General features: G+C 35.6%; 1 protein-coding gene across 14 annotated transcripts in view; it reads right to left on the bottom strand.

Annotated features, from left to right (window-relative positions):
- ncam1.L (neural cell adhesion molecule 1 L homeolog) overlaps positions 1–23,566 on the bottom strand; it is a 147,427-nt gene that overhangs the window by 63,169 nt on the left and 60,692 nt on the right. For all 14 annotated transcript variants that reach the window (XM_018224336.2, XM_041568392.1, XM_041568393.1 and 11 more), the window contains 2 exon segments: positions 2,082–2,156; positions 139–348 (listed from right to left, as the gene is read on the bottom strand). In XM_018224336.2, coding sequence (XP_018079825.1) covers positions 139–348; positions 2,082–2,156 — 285 coding nt within the window.

Below are 23,566 nucleotides of genomic sequence, written 5' to 3' on the forward strand. Positions count from 1 at the left end.
AATAACAGAAATGTATTGTTTTATCTTAAATGCACATCATGACATGCTGTGGCTGTGTTTGTTTTATCTTTATTTTGCAATGACTATGGCGCAGCAATGAAATCAATGGTACCAAAGAAGAGTTCTGGTAATGCTTACGATAAATCTTAAGATTGACGGTGCCTTCAGATTCTCCCTCTGTCTCGCTGGAAGCTACACATTTATAGATGCCAGCATCTTGGCTGCTGACATTGTAGATGGTGAGTGTGGAAGTATATTCATCGTTTTTCACCACGGAGATTTGCTGCTGGTTGAGGAGCTTCTCGCCAGTTGGAGAATACCAAGAAATGTCAGTGGCTTCTCCGCTTACTAATCAGAAGAAAAGGGGAAAAAATTATAAGAAGCTATTAAAAAAGCAGTGGTTTCTTTCTCTGTCGATGCACAACAACATATCATCCCTCCTTCATCAGAGCCATCAGTGGGGGACAAACTCTTGCTGTAAGACAGTCACACTTCGGCTTCATGTTGGACAAATTCTGTAAGCTTATATAACCCACAATACAATTCTGTGCTTTTTATGTTGGTCACACCTATTTGCTAAACTCTAAAGTGCAATTGGGTGTAACCAAACAAAGAAAAAAACGTAAGCCACTGATTTCTGCTAATTTAGGGCCTTACCATGTATGATCTAGGACAAGGAGGATATTAGTATTAGACCATCATTTTTATTCTTATGTACTGAGTGCAGCGACACTGCTACAGAAGGTTCATGTTAACAAGTAAAAGATGTTTAGCCATAGAACTAATTTTCAGTAACTAAGTATCCCAGTATTTAACATTATGTATAGCAGCCCAGGTACCCCCATATATGATCCTGACTGTGAATCGGGGCTCTAGTGTACCATGTGTGACAGGGGGAATCCAATTTAAAGGAAGCCGGTTCACACTCAGATTACTTTTTTTGATACTTTAAGTGGAATGGAAAATTTAGCGTAGTGCTTTTATAAGGTCACATGCCCTTTTGCTGGAAGAACTATTACAATATGCCTCAACGCCAATCTTACACTTTCTGTTAAGTAGACACTTGATAGGATCCCTTTACTAGGTGAACGACAAACATTTAGAAAACGTACTGAATTTCACTGTGTAGTGCAGTCTTTAAAAGGAAAATATACAGTATCATATTAAACAGGGGATTTATATCTTTCTGATTATTCCCTATAGGGAATACACAGGATATACCTTCTCTGCATAGTTGCATTACACAATAATGGATTTTGCCATAAGGCTTCTGCAGAAGATGCAGAATGATCTCTGTTTTGCATTTTCCCTCACTTTATAGCTTGTTTTGGACCAGAAACCTATGTGTTAAAGGGCAAGTAAACCTTAATTTACCGGAGGTGCTGATACGTTAGAGACTACTGAATTCGATTGTCAGGTTTATTACCCATGCCATTGCTAAAAAAAAAAAAAACATTCCTGGGAACTTTAAAAAGCAGCACATGACCCCCATCTTATAATCAGCCACTTTTCTCCAGGGGCCTTAGTTTGCTTTGAGGGCAAGCACATTTATATCACAATTCTGCCAGCCAATCAGATCCTCCTGAAACACATTTACACAGGTGACATTTTTTGATGCTTTATATAGTTATTCTGCTGTGACCCCATTTGACTACAATTGGGAAAGGGTGTTTGTAAGAGAGAATCTGGGGGCATAGCATGGGCAGGGCGTGTGACTGAATTTTTGAGCAAGCAAGGGAGTGAGATCATGGGGGATGCACAAGATAGTGAGGGGGCACTGGTCCAAGTTGTGTGGCACAAATATTACTTGGCCCAGCCTTCAAATCACAGCTCAAGGTATCTCAGATTTGTACTGTAACACATGATTTTTCAAGTCCCACCAGCTTTCCTCAAGCATGCTTGGTCCGTAGTTCTAGTGAACCTCCACAAGGAACAAATGGCAGCCTAAGCCCTAGTAACAGTAGAACAGTTTTTTTATTCATTTTACAGCAATATTCTGAACAGCAATTCAGGGGCAATTCTAAATCACTCTCACCCCATACAAAATGGCACAGTAAATTTAATTAAATTAAGCTTTTTACCTTGACACAGGAAGAATTTGGACTCCCCGAGGCTTATTTCTCCTTGATCTGGAACAATGGTCACTTCCAAAGCCACTAAATGGGGAAAAAAGAAATGTCAAATTTGGACATCGACAGGTTCTCAATCTATCATTTTGGGATACAGTAGAAAAGCAAATATATAAATATATATATATATATATATATATATATATATATATATATATATATATATATATTAAATTCCGAATATATCCTGATCTGTGCAGGGGTTCTTGCAATGATCCGAAGATTTTGTGGTTTTCAGGCATTTTTGGGCTTCAAATCTGAAAAATTCATATTATTCGAATTTTTTCACGATTTTATCTATTTTTTTCCCGCACATGAAAATATTAAGAAAAATGTATTGATAATTAGGGGGAAAAACCCTGTGCAGATTTTGATAAATAACTTCTACATTTTAACCTGGTCTCATACCTCTTCTTTAAAAAATTAGGGTTCGTTTTGCAAAGTGGACCATGTGCACACCTTCATTTGGCTCAGGGGATCATTGTGTAGAAACGATAAAATGGCATTTTTTAAATAAGATGGGGAATGCCAGCCTCAATGTTTTTGGCTTGCATTGTTCTTTAAGCTGCATTCTGCTTCCTTGTGCCTTTACATGGTCATAGAATGCCTCTGAGATCATAATACCTTTACATTTAACATTAGACTATTTTATTCCCTTTATAAACCTTTCTAACATTTTGCATTTATAAACTATAATCTCATCATTACAAGCCATGGCTTTTAAGTGCAAATTATAGACATTACTAATAGTACCGTAATGCATATAGAGTGCACAGAATACATACAATAAATAGGAGTTAAATAAAATGTGTTTTTATTGTAATATTTTACCCCTACTGGGGTAATCATGTGTACGGATTATAATGTTATGTACCAGTTAAGTAGAATAGAATTTCTCCTAAAGATGATTATGTGTAACCCATTACTACATGTACAGTATGTCCTAAATACCACAATTTTGTATTTACAGGATAAGATTTACAGGACAACTTAAGTAAACCTTTAAATAAAGTGAATGTAAAATTGATGAGGGTGCTATTCGAAGTACTTTTGCAATGTACATTCATTATTTATTTATTTTTTAATTCCAAGATATTAGTCTACATGTACGTTTAACATGAATACATTTTGTTCCAACGCCATCACCTGCTGGTCATTTTCTGACCATTCTGACCACCAAGTAGTCAAGGAAGTTGTCAGGAGAAAGAAAGAGGGCTAGTCTCTGTTCTTTTGGTTAGGTAAGATTTGAGAAATGCTTCTAATTTTTTTCCTAACCAGAAGAACATCTGAACAGCCCTCTTTCTTTCTCCTAACAACTTCCTACTCGGTTTTCAGAATGGTCAGAAAATGACCAGCAGGTGGCAATGTTGTAACAAAATTAATTCATGTTAACATGAATTAAAGTTCTGTCTTGCATAAAAAAGGGCATTTACTCAAGGGATGAAAACATAATTATGCCTCTTTATAGGTCCCTGGTAAGGCCTCATCTGGAGTATGCAGTTCAGTTTTGGACTCCAGTCCTTAAGAGGGATATAAATGAGCTGGAGAGAGTGCAGAGACATGCAACTAAACTGGCTAGAGGGATGGAAGACTTAAATTATGAGGGTAGACTGTCAAGGTTGGGGTTGTTTTCTCTGGAAAAAAGGCGGTTGCGAGGGGACATGATTACACTTTACAAGTACATTAGAGGACATTATAGACAAATAGCAGGGGACCTTTTTACCCATAAAGTGTATCACCGTACCAGAGGCCACCCCTTTAGACTAGAAGAAAAGAACTTTCATTTGAAGCAACGTAGGGGGTTCTTCACAGTCAGGACAGTGAGGTTGTGGAATGCACTGCCGGTTGATGTTGTGATGGCTGATTCAGTTAATGCCTTTAAGAATGGCTTGGATGACTTTTTGGAGAGACAAAATATCAAAGGCTATTGTGATACTAAACTCTATAGTTAGTATAGGTATGGGTATATAGAATTTATGTGAAAGTAGGGAGGGGTGTGTGTATGGATGCTGGGTTTTCATTTGGAGGGGTTGAACTTGATGGACTTTGTCTTTTTTCAACCCAATTTAACTATGTAACTATGTAACAGTACATGTATCCTATAATATTTTGGAATTAAAAAATTAAATAAATAATGAATGAACATTGCAAAAGTGCTAAGCGTAGTACTCTCACCAATTTTACATTCACTTATTTAAAAGGTTTATCCTTTATGTTTATCTTATATAAACAACACTATGGGACAGATTTATCAAGGGTCGAAGTGAAAATTTTAAGTAAAAATTTCAAGCTATTTCTGTGTACTTCGACTATCGAATAGGTCAAAATTTGATTCAAATTTGAAAAAAAAAATGACTATTCAAATATCGAAATCTATCATGTATGGTCTCTTTAAAACTTAGATTTTTTTTAAACAAATTTCCATTAGTCTTTTTTAATCGAATTTCGAAGTTATGGGAGTTCAAAAAAACTCCCATTACTTCGAAATTCGACCCTTGATAAATCTGCCCCTATGTATTTGTCCAACACAATTATAGTACAAAAAAACTAACATTAAAATACATAACTAAAATATTCATAAAATAAAATATTCACAGGTGCAGACATTTAGGACGTTATTTATCAAAGGTCCAGTTTGTGAGGGGTTTTTTTTCTACCTAGAATAAACTCACAACTGGAATGTTTGTGTATTTATGAGAGAAACCAGAATGTAAAAAACTCGATTGAATGCAATCAGGGAGAAAAAAATTGAATACCTCAAATTTATTGAGTTTATAGGCTAAAAAACCTTGAATATTCTATTTTATCGAGTTTTTGACCCCAAACCACCTTCAAAAAAAACACAAGGCAAAAAAAATCTTCAAATGGATCAAGAGATTGGATGGATAAGAGATCTGTTATTGACGTCTATATGACCTCGGCAGGTTTTAGCTGGTGTTTTTTTGGATTCTGACTTTTAGTGGCTTTGGGGCATAATATTAAATTAATAAAAATGTTATCTTTTTAATCCTGAAAAATTCAAGTTTTTAGTGAAACTTCCCACGAAAAACTAAAAATTTTCAGCAAAACACAACTTGACCTTCTACTAATCAATTTGGCTATAAAAAATAAGGTTAATTAAACAATAAATATTATCTTTGGCTCTTTGTACTGTTAGGCTCAGGAGACACGCTCAGATTCGCGGAGATTAGTCAGCCCAGCAAGTTCCCTCGTGAGCCAACTGCGGAAAACAAATCGTTCCGAGTGCCATCCCACCGGCGGGAAGGCAGTTCAGGGAGATTTATCGCCCCGAAAAAGGAGATTTGTCGCCGTTCAACTAATCTCCCCGAATCTGAACTTGTGCCCTGACCCTTAATTTCCCCAGGAACTCCCATGATAATGAGAGGTCTACAAGGTATTGATTTGGCCACTGCTAAGCACTGTTTCATAACAGTCTAGATGAGAAAATGCTACTTATACAGAGACATATTTTGAGTTTAATCCCTGTGGTATTAAGTAAAATTGAGAGGTGAGCTGAAAAAAGGGCATTCTTGAGCCAATAGCTGCAGTGAGGGACCAAGGTCCTGAAATGGGGATTGATGACGAGGGGATGACATAACACCCCCATTTATTAGTAAATTCAATGGACAGATAATCCTTAGATATTGATTGGTAAAAATAGGAATGGATTAATGATTAGATGGCTTAAGGGTAGTAGTGATGGGGAATGTGACACTATGCTGCTTTATAAATGGCCTAAATGTATCCTCTGCGTTCAAATTTAAATTTACACCGTAGGGGAATAAGTGTCATTGCTTTAGAGCATAAAAACTACCAGAAAAAAATAGGCCAAGGTGCCTGTATTCTAATAAGCAGCAAAATGTTACATCATACACCACGTTTGTGCTGTATAAATGTAAGCCCCTAAAGCTCATCTCAATTTTCAAACAAAGATAACAATTCAGGCATTTTGCCTAACTTACCCCCCCACCTGCTCATTGAGAATGATATGAAAAATAGCCCATGTAGGCACTTCCATTAACAGTAACGGGGAGGATTTGCCATTATTTAGCAAAAATTCTGGTTGCAAAAAGTTGGCGTGGGTAAAGTCTCGACACAACCATGTGACAATTCAAATTGTGTGACTATTTCGAATCTGACACTCAAATCGTACAACTTTTCCGATTGTCACCCGATAAACCTCGACATTTCTGTATTATCGAATGAAAATCAGTGCAGATCACGATGGCAAGACACATCTTCAAATTGGAAAAGGGACGTCTGCCATTGACTTCTGCATGACTTTGACAGGTTTTAGATGGAGTATTTTCTGATTCAGTTTTAGCAGTTTCAGAGTATTATATATCATAAAAAAACTGTGTTTTTCTTTCCCCCTTTAAAAACTCAACCATAAAAATTTGAGGCTTAATAAATAGACCCTCTTACAGTGTGTCCTCATTTAACTAGCATAGATTAGCTACACCCACACAATTTACAAGCTTCAAAATTACTTATTGGTATCTTTCCACATCAGGGTTGTCCAACCTGCGGCCCAGGATGGATATGATTGCGGCCCAGCTTGAAACACTCGGTTCCCGAGGAAACGTCATGGTGCAAAGGATATAGGAGGAGGAGGAGGGGACTCTTCGCATTGCCCAGTTAGTAATAATAATATAATATTTGTATTTTCTTTACTGTTACAAATCAAAAGTGTTTGTGTATTTCATGTGTGGCCCCAGACAATTTGTCTTTTTCCAATGTGGCCCAAGGAAGCCAAAAGGTTGGACACCCCTGTTCTACATCTTATGCCTATTATGTCCCCTCTCTACTTCTTAATATAATGTGACAAACAAGAGAAAATTAAATCAGTATCCGTCAAATATTTTTCCCTAAAGTGGTACATTAATTATTAAAAAGAAACACACAACCTCTATTTTGACCGTACTGATATAGAATATGGGGGGGGGGGGGGGTGTTTAACAAAAAAAGACTTGACATTAGCAAAGTCATTAGAAGAGGACAGTAGCAGTTTCAGCAACAGTTCCCCAAGGCCCTAACTGCAGGAATTACCATGGTGACAGGACCCTGACATTGAATGTTCCCTGTGCTCCTATTCTAATCTAAGGCTGACTGCCAGTAATGAAGCATCAATATCATTGAAACACTTCTCTCCAGCAGTCCATTTCAAGGATGGCAATGTACATTTCCACTCCTCCAGATTTCCTTTTTTTAATGATTTTTTTTTTAAATGGCACTGTTTTACCTGCAATGCTGTAATATAACAGTGATGGATGTAATGCTTAGCTGCAATCTCCATTATTACATTATCAGGGAAAAAAATAAACTATCCCAAAGGCCTGCATTTATTCTGAACACAGCTTATTTTTTTTATTTTGCATATTTTTATTGACTTAAAGGAAACATATTAAACACAAATTAGCTGACACTATGACGTGACCACAACGTCATCTCTTCACAGTGAAGCTAGGAGAACGTTGTGCGCCTGCGCAGGTCACGGGAGAGCTGAAGCGAGCATGCGGGTGCCTTGAATTGAATTATTCCTGTAATGCAGCAGGAATACACTTATTATTACAGCTTTTAAATTATTTTACAAAGTATTTAAGCTCAAGAGTTAGTGAAAAAGTCAATGAAGAAAAGACTGCTGGTAAGAATATATTTATTTAATAGCCAATAATTACATTTTTATTTTATTTTAGGCTTTGCTTCTCCTTTAATAATAAGTGAACAACCGAAAGGGTTTCAAAGTCATATGTGACATTTTTTACAAATGGAAGTGCAGATCAGCATCTCAGGAATGACAAGTCCGGCCACTGGTGGCTGTTGAAGACTGAGGGCATGTCTGGAATGCCAGGGCTGGGTGTCAGAAACAAAGAACAAATGGCCACTACTAAGCATTAATGAGGGTAGCAGAACGCCTTCCTACTAAAGATAACAGGCTTCAATGAAAAAAAGGAAAAAAATTACCATTAAATAAGAATATTTGTTGGTGTTGCACTGTTTACAGCAAGATTGCTGAATTCCTCTGGTTCTTTCTCTCATTTTCTGGTTCTTTCTCATTTTCTCTTCTCTTAAGAGTTTCTGTATTGGCCACTGGAGTGCAGTATTACTACAGCAATGTCTTATTTTATTAAATAAACTAATACTGAAAGCTGCACAGTAATGTAGCCTCATTATTGATTTACAGTGCAAAGCACAGAACCACCAGAATCTGTATGCCGGTGATAATGCTTCCTTTTAACATACGTGCATTTTTCTGCATCATTTTCAGAAGTGCAACTCTAGAAATATACTTCTAGAAAAAGGTAACAAATTTAAAAGGCAAAGGAAAGACATTTTTCTCAATGGTGCCCACTGTACTGTCAGTAAATGTGCTTGTAACCTGTCAGATTTAGTGCATTAGTGTTTGCTGAAAAAAAGATCAGCTTTTCCCAATACTAAATGCCTGCCATGAACCCAGAAATGTCCATTAACACTGATTTTTCATGGGTTAAACTCCATCCTTCACCTGGTCACCAGAGTCTCCTGCTCTCTGTACTTTGTACACAAGTAAATGTTAATCTCCAGAATACAAAAGGCACTGGCATAACTGAAAAAAGGCAGGTAACATAGGTAAAGTGTAATTGGGGGTGTGGCAGAGGGTGATCAGAGAATAACATGGCTTGTCAAGTGTGTCCACACAATACTATACTCCCTACCCTTCCAAAATATGGCCCTGTAGATGACATAAAGGTGTGTGAAGCACTTTCAGAAACATAAAGTGGCCACAAATACACAAAATGCATATTAAGCATAATAATAAGCACTACAATGTTTTACAATTATTCATAAAAACCAAAGGTAACATATAGGTATGGGACCTGTTATCCAGAATGTTAGGGACCTGGGGCTTTCTGGATAATGGATCTTTCCATAATTCGGATCTTCATACCTTAAGTCTAATAGAAAATCATGTAAACCTGAAGTAAACCCAATATTATTGTTTTGCATAGAATATGGATTAATTCTATCCTAGTTTGGACCAAATACAAGCTACTGTTTTATCATTACAGGAAAAAACACAAGCATTTTTAAAACTTGGAATATTTGGGTATAATGAAGTCTATGGGGAGTCTTTGGGAGACGGCTTTTCCTTAATTTGGAGCTTTCTGGATAATGGGATTCTGAAAAACGGATCCCATACCTGTGCTATACTGATATAGATATATAGATATAGCATTACGCTTATAATGTACAGTAAGTGCTCACGTGCCAATATGTAAAAATATATGTTAAAACCAATTACATTTGCATTATGCACTTTTTTTTTTTTTTTACAACTTTTTGATATTACGTTTGGTTATTTACCAGTTGTAGTGAAATTATAGGTGTGTTATTGTCCCTTCACAATTAATACCTGATTATACACGTTTAGTTATAATGAATGTAATGAAATACTTTCTATAGTTGCTGATCAGGGTCTCACAATTCTGTGGAACCCTTTTATATCCACTCCTACAGAATTTTTTGTACCAAGAACACCCATTTTTAAAGCCTTGGATGTAGGTCAGGAGTTTGATGCTATTTTCTTAACTACTCTGCAGCTGTGATCATTGCTTTGCTGTGCAATCCAACTCACAAAATGGTTGCCTGATCATTTTTCTTTTTAATGATTTACTGACCCAAGCCATGTTGCAGCAAAACATCCCCACATATTACAGTTCCACCACCAGATAAATGGTCCTTAGGAGTTAAACTACACAGGAGATCTTGTAGGATTGTGTCAGATCAACAGATCATAGCCTACAAGTCGGATGAGTCACATGGGTCAAAATACAATGGAACTAGAAATATCTTATATCTGTGCAAACTACATGGAAGCTTTGCCATCCAATGCAATGCAATTGTTAGTAGATTGTCCGACGACATAAAATCTGATGGTGTCTAAAAGACTTTTTCTTCTCATTGAGTTACTAAACTCAATTTATTTCTGGTCAATGTTTTTTTGGGCAAAAACTCAAATTTTTAGAGGAAAAGCAAATGTCTGAATCCAAAAATCCACCATCTCATATCTGTCGAGGTCATGTATAAGTCAATGGGAGATGTTCCTTTTACAAAATGAAGATATTGTGATCTGCATGGGTTTCATCCCATAATCCAAAAAATGTGGGGTTTTCAGGCGATAAGCAAATCTGCCATCAAATCCACTAAAAATTTTTTTACCCGACCAAACTTTTTAGAGTTACTGCATTTTATATTCATGCTTTGAAAATATGAGATAAATTCGAGTTTTAGTAAACAACCCACAACAATGTCAGATGTAGATGCATGAACAAATAATAGCATCTGACTAAATCTGATCTGACTGGCATTATAGCTGGGGGGGGGGGATCATATTTTGTGTAATCCTACAGTCTCATGGTGTTGCATGAAAAGATTTTGTGGGTCAGATAGACAAGATTTGATGAAAATCTCCAGTGTAGTTAGCCCTTATTATGGAAAATCTTGCAGATGCCTTCAGTGTTAACCAAGTGCTTTTTGCTAATTTTTTGATGAGCCTTCATGTTCTTTTGAGTGAGAAGTCCTTTACACCTTCCACTATGTTTCCTGTTTAACCACACCCACTTTCTTGTAGTGGATGTGGATGCTCGGTCATATCACGTATGGGGCCACTGATTCGAATAATAATAATCACCTATGCATACCTGTAAGGAGAGGACCCAATCAATAAATTGTTATGGTCCTCTCCAAACAAGATTTTTTTTATCCTTATTGCAAAGGATATTGTACATTTAGTATCACAATAGCCTATGACATTATGCTTGTCCAAGAAATCACCCAAGCCACTTTTATAGGCATTAACAAATCAGCCATCACAACATCATCCGGTAGAGCTTTCCATAACCTCACTGCCCTCACTGTGAAGAACCACATACTGTTGCTTCAAATGAAAGTTTAATTCCTTTAGTCTAAAGGGGTGTTGCCTCTGGTGCATTCATCCTTTTCATGGGAAAAAAGATCCCCAGCTATCTTTATATAATGCCCTCTAATGTACTTGCAAATCCCCGCGCAGGCGTCTGTCTTCCATCTCTGCAATCTCTCAAGCTCCTTCTTAAAAACTGGATCCCAAAACTGCACTGCATACTCCAGGTGTTTTCATTCCTTAAGTTAATATTTAAATTAAAATTCTATTGCTAAATCGCTTGTTTCTACATGTCTGAACAAAAAAAAAACAACAGATTTTTTTTTTGTTTTATGCATTTAGTGCTCTTGCTCTGGTCAGATACGAACCATACATTGCCTTTACTATATCACTGTCCTAAAAAAAACTGTAATAGTTTTGAGCTAACTAATGTTGAGGTTAAGACAGAAAAATTATGACAAGATCAGCTCTCAATAAAATATGGAACATGACATCTGGTCAGGCGTGGCTCCTTTTCATGACTGGCATTACATAATGTATTTTGATTAATATAATTTACAGGAATTGTTATGTCAGAGATACCGACACTGACATTTTAGAGCTGTTATGAGGTGGAGCAGCCATGCTGGAACGTTTCCATGGCAATTATTTTTAAATCCTGTGAATTCTGTCTTTCCTAGAGCCTGTATTGCTTATAAAATGGTAAATGATAAAGAGTAGCATCTGCCACTCAAATAATGTATAGTGGGTTGGTCCTTCTGTTATTGAAAATGAACCAACAAAGGAAATGTAGTGCTTATTTACTTAATTCAATTTCTTAGAGGGAATCCATTGAGCAGGGCTTGTTCATGCTGAGTTTTGGCATTGGGTGTGGATATATGCCCACTTTTTCAATGTGCCAAGTTGGCACATGTTGACTTTTTCTTCAGACCGCTTAATTCAAGGTTTTGAGAAAAATGATCTGTGTCTAGTACTTTATTATAGTTATAGTATCTCTGACATCATTACGTGAATAATATAAGCATATATTTTCTATGTATTTAAAACGTTTATGTCTTACATCTATATATACACACATTTAAATATCTAGTACTACTATCCTTTCCTGTCAGAATTTCTTAAAGTTTATGTTACCATTAAAGTTTATGTTCATGCCCCACCTTTTGCATGAAGCCCTAGTATATCTGGAATCATATTTGGCACCTGATCCCTTTTTATGCTTCCCTCTTTAAATAAAATTGATGAGGTAATAATTTTTTTTGTATTGTTTCTTCTACTTGAAGCAGTGGGTAATTAAAGGGCTCCCTGTGGCGTTTTGTACGCTTTGCAGGCAAGGCATCAAGCTATGCCCAATTGAGCACAACTTTTGGTAGCTTGCCTGCAATTTTTAAAGAGGTATAGCTCTGTAGAGGCTTTGCACATCACACCTTCTTTAATGAACCAGCTACATGGACTCACAGAGAAAGATTCTAATGAGACACACGTGAACTAAACCATGCCTATCCACCCCCCCTGATACTGCTAAAATCAGTCCTGTAGCCAGAGCAGCCACTTATTATCCAGGGGGCAGATTTATCAAAGGTCGAGGTGAATTTTCGGATTCAAAAAATTAGAATTTTGAGCTATTTTTGTGTACTTCGACGAGGGAATAGTACAAATTCAATTTCAATTTAAAAAAAATCTGAAAATCGAATTGTATCATGTACTGTCTCTTTAAAAATTTGACTTCGACCATTCGCCATCTAAAACCTGCCAAATTGCTGTTTTAGCCTATGGGGGACCTCCTAAAACCTATTTGGAGTCAATTGGTGGAATCAAAGGTTTTTTTGGGGGAAAAACTTTGGTTCAAATTCGATCAAATGCGATATTACTTTGATTTGTACGATTCAAATTCAGCCGAATACGGACCTATTCGATCGAACAACTGATTTTCAAATTCGAAATTCGACCCTTGATAAATATGCCCCCAAGTGTGAGCCAAGGTTTAAACTCAAGAACCTTGGTTTAATACTAGTTTAGACTAGTATTTAGGACTATTAACCTGAGATTACTGCAGTCTGACAATTTGCCCAACTGAACTGTTATTAGTTCCAGAGTTTATTTTTTAGGTTGGAACCATAAAAGAGCAGGAGCACATATATTAATAGTACCATATGATAAAGATTACAAACACCATAGGAAACTACATATTTTCCTGCTAATGAGAAGCCTAGGGCACTAAGGGGTTAAGCACAATAATTATAGCAGAGAAGCAAGAACAGCTGCATAAAATATTCAGTTCTAATACTTCCCTCATAACTGGTTTTGCTTAACCTAGAATGATTAATCAATTATTACTTAGGGTAGACTATTTTTCTGTCATATAAATTATATTTAATGCCAATCCATTATTCTCTATTATGCAACTGCAGTTAGACCTTCCTGATTTGCTAATGTTAAGCTCAGGCATTAATATAAATATATATATATTAGTTAAAGCACCTCAGGTATACTAAGACTTATAGCAAATTAAACAATGAATACTAACTTACTCTGACAATCACTTTAAATATCACATATATTTCAGCTTGGGTTAAGTAACCTACAAGCCATGGGAATGTAATATTCATAATATATATATATATATATATATATATATATATATATATATATATATATATATATATATATATATATATATATATACACACACAGCTGACCGTCGAGTGTATTTGCGCAGCGGTCGGCTTTTGTAAAAACCCCTGTGGGTCTGTGTTCTGTAACTTGCATGCTATTTCCAAAATGGAAATGAATGCGTGCCCATACTGCTGCCTTATAGTGGACATTATGACACAAATGACCCCATCAGATGACAACCTCCATGACTAAATAAAATATACATTATAATACACTGTATGCTGCTAATTCACTATTGGTTGTTTGCTTTATAGAAACCATTTTAATTAATGCAGTTTTCTGATTGCCAAGGAGGAATGAGGTTAGTGTATTTAAAATATAATACAAAATGTACACCAGAATGCTTGGGACCTGGGGTTTTCTGGATAACAGACCTTTCTGTAATTTGGATCTACTAAAAAATCATTTAAACATAAATTAAACCAAATGGGCTAGTTTTGCCTCCAATAAGGATTAAAAAATAAACCTTTTACCAAAAGTGTTCCTCCATAGATTTTCTTAATTGATGCAGATACTGCAGAATACTCTATAAACCCCCAAACCTCAACCTTGAAAAAACGTGCATCCTGCAGGGGTTAAAGAATTGGAACCACAGCTGTAATAAAAGGTGATGAGCAGAACTCCAAATCCAGCATGGGGTTTATCTTTGACAATACCGAGTATAAAAGTTACCCCCCCCCCCCCCCCAGTGTGCATTATCTAGAGCAGTGATCCCCAACCAGTGGCTCTTGAGCAACATGTTGCTCTCCGACTCGACTCCTTGGATGTTGCTCCCAGGGTGTTTTGAATGCCTGGCTTGATGCATAAAAAACATGTGTACTGCCAAATAGAGCTACCTTTAGTCTGCCGGTCTACAAAGGGGCTAGAAAAAGACAATTACAGACCATATTTGGTACACTGGGAACTTTTTGCATGCTTATGTTGCTCACCAACCTTTATTTATAGTTGAATGTGGCTCTCAGGTAAAAAAGGTTGGGGACCCCTGATCTAGAGATGATTTATGCTATGGATGGAAACAAGAGGGTACAGATTATAAACAACTAAATGCTATTCTTCCTTTTTTATCTTTACAAGCACTTATACCACTTTTTGCATCCTGAGGTGCAACTTTGAATAAACGCATACAAATTCAGTGTACTTAGTAATAGGATAATGCGATTTATGTAAGAATATCTAGAAACAGATAAAGTCCTTGATCATGGACAATTAATTTCCAAAGCTCACATCGGATTTCTTTGATAACACATTTGTTTTGACTGCAATGACTGCATCTGAAAACTACAATACTCTCTATGGGAAAAACAGTACCCATTTAGATTCACTAAATCCTGACTTAAAGGTCAGTTTAATTTCAAACCACTTGTTTTGTTCTGAAGACTTGCCATCTAAGAAAAGTAAGGATAGTTAATGATGCTCAGAGCAACCTCTCATAGTATATCCAAGGCTCAGGATAGAACAATGTGATGATTCGCTAGATTTCTACTGTCAGGTCATTTCCTAAATGTGTTTATAATGCTCTTTGCAAAACCGCAGGGAGGAGGACAGATGCTTGCACCCCATAACATTAATGTGTGTTTATTTATATGATAGCGTGGCTGATCCTATGGTTTGTCTACTTATCCACATTCCTACTCTCTGTTCTAACCTTTCCTATAATTATGAGCTGCCTGATTATTGCCTGCAGCTTCCAGAATACAGAACAGATGTAATTAGAGGACTCTAGCTGAAGAACATAGTCACATGGAAGATGTAAGAAGCAGACATCTTTTGTATCCGGTAGTGTAGACATATCAAGGACATACATAAAAAGACTTAGGAGGGGAAAAATGTAAGGTTTAACGTCATTGAAAGAGTGGTTTTAATAAGGAGTTTAGGAGGGGTATAAGACCAAGATTATATTTAAAGCCTGCTATGGTACAGTATAATACACCTGATTTTTAAAGGACCTCTGATATTAAAAACTGAAAAATCTCATACACATTAAAACATTCAATCCAGAATGATCCAATCTTTTAGCCAGCATGGCTATAGACGCGCCATTTTGTGCTGTGAAATTTTGAGCGGCTAGTAGAAATGAATTTAAATAACAATGCAGTTGTGCAACTGTATTATTCACAGCAGGATTTTCCACAACATAAGACATTAATACAGCTTTAAACCACTTTAGGTTTTATGTAGGCTTTCTCAGATCTCTCTTTAAAGGCAATATTATTATTATTATTATTATTATTAACATGCATTTGTATAGCGCCAACATATTTCGTAGCGCAATATGTTTGAAACTATACACAATGGTTTTAACTTATTTGTAAATATTAAAACCTGTAATGACATCCATACTTGGAAATAGTGACCTATATATAAATAACCTTGATGTGGAAGTGTAGCATTATTTTGCCTAAAGCATCAACTATTTTAATTAAATATATATATATATATATATATACTGTATATATGTACAGCTGTCAAGAGCGATAAAAAAAGTGAAACATTTTGCTATTGCTTCAGCTCAGCATGTAAGCTAGGCATGAAAGCGATAAGTTATGCTTACGAGCAAGTGAAATTAACCAGTGATGAGCAAATTTTTTTTTTTGCCACGGATTGGGAAAAGTCAGCGCAAAAAATGGCCTTTGACTTAAATAAGTTTTTAACATTTTTGCTGCACAGGCCCCCCTGCCCCAGCCATAAAGACCTTCTCCGTTCCCCCTTGCCCCCCCCATCAGCATGTACGTTCTTATTGATTTTTGTTGTGATGATTTTTCCCCAACAATGAATGCAATTTTTTCTGATTCAGGTTTTTTCAAGAGTATGATAGTGATCTAGAAAAAAAAAATTCTTAAAGCACAAATTTGAAAACTGATAAATCACCTTGCCCATTTTTGCAAAACATAAATAGAGGAATGCAATAAACAGTGAAATGTGTTCTATTTGTCTAGTAACCCAAAGCAACCAATGAGCAGGAAGTATTTAGTAGTCAAGATTGGTTGTTATGGGTCACACAAGATCACGAAAAACCTTTTATTACATAACCACAATACTATATTCTTTTTGCCAAAAAAATAATCACTTACACAGAAAAAAAGCTTGTTCATATTGTGCACATTTCAATTTTTTTTTCATCTCAATTTTTTCAGCTTTTTACCGAAAAGCAAGACTTTTTCAAATTTTTGCCCAAAAAGTCCAAAATAGTTGGATTTTCTGACTAATTCCAGCGCTGACCACAGAAACTTCCAAATAGGATAGGGACCTCTCCCATTGACTATCAGTGTATACTGTACAACCATGGCAAGTCAGATTTTTAGTTTTATTCAGACTTTAATAAAAATCTAATGATTTGGAAAGTGAAAATATATTTCAGTTTTTGCTGACTTAAAGGACGATGATGCAAAGTGCATTTTTACTACCAGTACTTTTAGTGGCAGGTCACTCTGCATCAGCAAGAACACACAATATGCATTATTTCACCCTATAAGCAGAACGACTGGACCACCGTTAGTAAATGATCCTTATATAAAGTGTATTAAAGGCATTTTCACATCCTGGTGCTATTTGCTCTTTAATGATAAAATAAAAATGTTATTACTATCATAAAACATATAATAGATATTGAGGTCTGTTAAAATTGTGCTCTTACACTATGGGGCAGATTTATCAAGGGTCGAATTTCGAAGTTAAAAATACTTTGAAATTTGACCATCGAATTAAAATACTTCGAATTCGAATAGCAAATCCAAACTTTTTTCCAGCAAATTTGGCCATCGAACGATCGAAGTAAAATCGAACGATCAAACGATTAAATCTTTCGAATAGAATGATTCTATCGTACGATCAAACGATTTTTACTTCGACTTCAAAAACTTGTTGTAGTAGAAGGTCCCCATAGGCTAACATAGCACTTCGGCAGGTTTAATTTGGCGAAGTATTGAAGTCAAAGTTTTTTTTTAAAGAGACAGTTCTTCGATTATCAAATGGTCGTATATTCAAACTATTTTTACTTCGAATCTAAGTCGAAGTAAATTTGAAGTCGTAGTATCCTATTCGATGGTCGAAGTATCCAAAAATTACTTTGAATTTCTAATTTTTTTACTTCGAAGATTCCCTCAAATTCACATTGACCCTTGATAAATCTGCCCCTAAATATATTTGTGTGTGTGTGTGTGGTGCTCGTGTGTAATTTTCCCACTATTTTTAAAGCCCAAATATTCACTTGCAACTGTTTGTGGAATTAGCATTTGAGCAAGAGGTTTATGGAACATTACAGATGCAAAAACCAGACAATAAACACTATGGGGCAGATTCACTAAGGGTCGAATTTCGAAGTAAAAAATACTTCGAAATTCGACCCTCGAATTGAAATCCTTCGACTTCGAATATCGAAGTCGAAGGATTTAGCGCTAAACGTTCGTTCGATCGATTAAATCCTTCGAATCGAACGATTCGAAGGATTTTAATCCAACGATCGAAGGAAAATCCTTCGATCAAAAAACGTTTAGCAAGCCTATGGGGACCTTCCCCATAGGCTAACATTGACTTCGGTAGGTTTTATCTGCCGAAGTAGGGGGTCGAAGTTTTTTTTAAAGGGAAAGTACTTCGACTATCGAATGGTCGAATAGTCGAACGATTTTTCGTTCGAAACGTTCGAATCGAAGTCGAAGGTCGTAGTCGAAGGTCGAAGTAGCCCATTCGATGGTCGAAGTACCCAAAAAATACTTCGAAATTCGAAGTATTTTTCATTCGAATCCTTCACTCGAGCTTAGTGAATCGGCCCCTAAGTGTATGGGATACACCAGCAGCTTTTTTTGTTCCAGCAACCCCCAACCTTCCAATTGTTATTCACTAGCTCTCCTTGTTATTCTGCTCTTCCACTGTTGCCATAGCAACTCTACTGCATCCTCCCATCAACGCTGTAGTCCGAAGCTTGTGCAACATAAAAGCAGCAGAAACAAGGCTCAGGAAAAATCATTATAAGGACTGCTGGTTTCACTGCATTATTTTAATTGTTCCGTTGCTACAGTTGAACTATTTTAATTGTCTAGTAAGTGAAGGCAAGCTGAACATTTAGTCCTTTAACCTATGTAACAGGGGTGTCAGTTGAGAAACATTTTTAATATGCAGACACTCAGCTACCCCCCCTATTAAAAATATTCTGTCTTTAATATTTTAAGATTCAAGAGCAGCCAATATGCCAGGAGAGAAAATGCACCCTTGTGATTTAAACCTATAGAATGTATATGCAACTGAGAGAAAACATAGCATACACAAGACTTGCTAAAATACTGAATGCCACAAATGTTATACAATGTACACAATTATTATTTAGGGCTGGTGTTAGCTACTTTATAATATGGCCACCTTTTCCCCAGTGCCTTTCACCAGCCACAGCCAATACACCAACTTTGTTTGCAGAAGTATAATAAAGTGTATTGTCGTTATTGGGATATTGAATATACAATAGATTCAGACTGACCAAACAATTTCTCATTTACTTTGCTCAGAATAATACAGGTGCTGCTAATTCAACAATCCTAAATTACAGGACACAAACAATTCAACGTAACCAGAGAACACTTTGTTATTGTGTATTAAAAACAGTTAAATCACACTTTCTAATATTAAAAAACCCAAAAGGAAAGCAATTTATCTGAGGTTACTAATCCTTTACAGTTAAAATGTGAGGAGCCTTGCATATACAGAATATATTGCCTATACAGTATATGCCAATGTAGGCAGAAAAGGAGATGTTGGAGAGTATGTTGAAGTAATGGCAGGGAAGAACTGAGGGACATAAAAAGGGAACACTTTTAATATAATAATTATATAAGGAGGGTATGGAAGCCAGTGGGATGACTTAGAACAGTAGGAAGGACGAAGGAGAGCAGCTGGTAAGTCATATGAGTCTTTCAGAAAAACTTATTATTGACTGTAAAGGAGATAGTCAGTATACTAAAAGGTCAGATAATATAAGATTGTATTAGGTACATTAACATAAGGGCGTAAATAACAGTATTGGCATCTGCCTGGTAGTTTGGCTACATTATATTATTATTACATATTTATTATTACATTATAAGTGAGGGCAACAGAACTCGCTGCAAGGCATGATGTGGTAAATATGAAAGAAAGTCCTATACAACACCTAAGATGATGGTTTCTAACATTTGAATGAATGAAACATTGTTTATGTAGAAAAAGATGTAGGTGTGGTTTGAAACAGAGATGCGAAATCCATTAGGATTACACAGTGAGGAAGCTAATGATGAAAGATACTTGGAAAAGTGGCAGATGCCAACTATAGAAAAAGCAACTGACACAGGCAACCACATTTTAAAAGGAAACAAAAGAATACAATTAAGACGAATTGTAGCATTTAAGGTTGAACAACTGTGATGTGCCTACTAATTGACTGCATGGCTATTTTATTCTAGGAATGTAAATAGTATAGGTCATTATATATATATATAGACTCAAAGGATATGCGCACATGAATCAGTTTTACAATATAATATTTAATGTTTTATTGACATTTTATCATTGCAGCATTAATGTTAAACTATGGGGGATGTGCAAGGCTTCTCTGACAATCACATGCATGTCACATGTAATAAGTGATTGGTACATGACTGTATGAGTTGCAGACTAATTGTATTTGACTATGTACAGAGAGAACCATGGCAAAATATGCATCTAGTTAGTATTTTAAACCTCTTCATTTTACTAATAACATTCACAGAGGACAAACAGCCATTTTGGGAAACATAAGGATAACATTTTGATGTAAAACCCAGGAAAAAATTATGTAAAATCAGAGAAAAGCATTATAAATTGGTAGGATAAAATGCAGGTAATCTTAAAATCAGGGTATGTAAAATTGGGGCTTCACTATATTATAATCGATTCAAATATGAGTGTCTGGAAGCAGAATACAGCAGTGTCTCTTGCATGTACTCCTTTATTTTAACAAATGTTCATTTAATTACAATATTCCAGTTATGCATAAATTATATCAGGCACAATAATATGTGCCACATATCAGCGTTATATCTGAGATATTGTGACCAATGCAGAGTTTCGAGAATAGAGACCTAGAAAGCTTTTCACACACTGTCGGCTTGACATTTGAGTTAGGAGGAGGTTAGAGCTGAAAAGCAAACCAAGTGGAACACAATGATTCCAAGAAAAGAAATTAAATTCCCCTTGTAAATGTTTGTCTATCTTGGTTTCTCAAACAAGCATAAGCAGCAGTCCATGGAAAAAGGTCTGTTATATTCTAATTAGTAGCAAAATACTACCTGCAAACAAATCAAAGACATTCTAAGAATCTTCTAATTTTAGATTTGTGACTAAGAGTTCTGCCTTCTCGTGGGTACTTCAGCTATACAAAGTGGCTGATTTCTTTCATTCTATACTATCATTGCAAGACAGGGGAGACAGTTGGCCTTTAGCAACATAACATCTGATTGGCTGATGCTTTCTGTCATCTGTTGAAATGGTAGAAAAATGGACAACGGCGTCCTTCATTTTGCCTTCAGTTTGTTTTAATCCAATGGCGAAAAAGCAGGTCAGTGTCATTTTCAAACCAGCTGGAAGGCAATCTGATCATACAAACTATTATTCCTATCCTTCTTCCTAACACCTTTTGTTGATGTACATATTTATTTTAGAAATTCAAAGAGAGTTCAATACTCAAGGCAAATGTCAAGGCCCTGGTAATGTCATTTTTTTTGTATTTCTTTCTTTTTTTTATTTCCTGCAATTCTAAATAATCACCTCCTTGGGTGGTTTAAGCTATTATAAGTAGAGAAAGAAATAAACAAAGGGAAAATGAAGGCTATTAGTAACGTATCTTAAAAAGCCAGCTTTTATAGGCTCATATTTTTCTTTTCTTTTGATTATACTGTAGAAGTTAAAAAGGATGATAATTATACCCCATGCATAGATACTGTGCAGCTGTAAGACTTCAAAGAGTGCCCAAGAATTACTCCTATAATGATTATTTAGAGAAAAGAAACTTTCACAGGTATATCTGTCTGACTAATATGGTTTGTAAAGCAGCATTAATTGCTGGGTTTGTGAAAGTGTAACTCATGGGATATAAACATAGTTTAAAAGAGTCATTGACTTAGCCATACCTGTTTATTGAGTGCACAAGCACAAATGCTGAGTTTTTCTTAATTAAAAAAAATATATATTTTAGTTAATTTACATGTGCCAAACTGTCATTTGTATGACAGATCAGATGACAGCCTGCTGGGCCAGACTCTGTGCGGTACAAATATTGCAGTTCCTTTAGAAAAATCTAAAGACAGCATACATACATGGAGTTGTGGTTGTTATGTAACCGACAAGAGGCACCGGGGATGACATTTTCATTCTTGACAATTTGGAAACCAATTAGATTGCAGGACAGTGTGCTGAAACCACACCCCAAGGTAGCAGTATATATATATATATATATATATATATATATATATATATATATATATATATATATATATATATATACACACATATATACACATAGCTGAGCAGTAAGGATCCAAATAGTCCAAACTGGGCATGTATGAGTACCGTAAAAACATCATCTAGTAGATGAGATGAGAAATTTGCTAATAGACAAAGGGAAGTTTTTACCCAATAAAGCATTGCATTATGCACGTCCAGAAGATCAAACATATCAAATAGTTTATGTTCTATCATGGCAAAAAGAATGTATATCATTAAAAATGTCACTTCTCAGAGCACTCCATCCTAAACCACATTTTTTTTTTATAAAACTGAAATTACCATTACCCACTTTATCAAAGGTTGAATTTCAAGTCAAGGCAAGTCAAGTGGATTTTAGTTTCATTTCAGCCATATACAGTAAATAAAGTACATAGTAAATTTTAGAGCTTTGTTAGGTTTTTTATATCTTGAATCAACTTATAACTCATATTTTTTCCTATATAAAAAAAAACTCGAATGGAAAAAAACTTGAATCAGTGAATTTGAGGTGAACAACCTGAAAACTCGAATGAATCAAGTTTACGCAGGAAAAACTCGAAAATTAATCGAAAAATCCACTGAAAAAAACCCAAACATCGTGAAGGCTATTAACATGCTCAAATGGTTCAAGGGACTGCTGCCATTGACTTCTACATGACCTTGACAGGTTTCAGCTGGAGTATTTTTGGATTCAAGCTATTTCCAGCTTCGGCGTATAATAAATCTTGAAAAATTGGTATTTTTTATTTTTTATCTACAAAAAAACACAAATTTTTCAGGTTAAATACAACTGGACCTTTAATAAATCTGCCCCTAAGTGTAACAATAGAAGGACTCTTTCAAACAGACAACTGAAAGCCTATAAAGAGTAAAGTAATGACTGCATTATAAACAAAGATTCATTCTTATGTAGTGCCATCACAAACATTAGTTTCAAATATGCAGCTAAAATGAAGGCTTAAACTTAAATATGTCCATAATACAAAAGCTTTTACCATCAATATAACTGTTTTGATTCCACTGATTTTTCTATGGGGCAAATTTGTACCTTGCACTATTTATCTTCACTTTTGTGATTTTGGAATGTAGCGTTAGTAATGAGTGAATAATATAAACATAGAGGGGATGTTCTTTCTCCGAATAATGTTACTTCTTCAAACAGAAAATAAAAAAAGTTTGAAAATTTGCTGCTTACAGCATGAATGCTTTCTTCGACCTTGCATTCCACTGTAAATTGTAAGTGTGTTGCTAAGAAATTATGTTTATCTAAGGACAGACATCTTTTGTCAAGGGTAACAGATGAGTTTGTCAGAACAGAGAGCCATCTCTTTGTTTCATATTCTTGCCTTCAAGTACAGAACTCTTACAAATATAAGCG

This window comes from Xenopus laevis, chromosome 7L (assembly GCF_017654675.1).
Source record: "Xenopus laevis strain J_2021 chromosome 7L, Xenopus_laevis_v10.1, whole genome shotgun sequence".
Classification (NCBI taxonomy): domain Eukaryota; kingdom Metazoa; phylum Chordata; class Amphibia; order Anura; family Pipidae; genus Xenopus; species Xenopus laevis.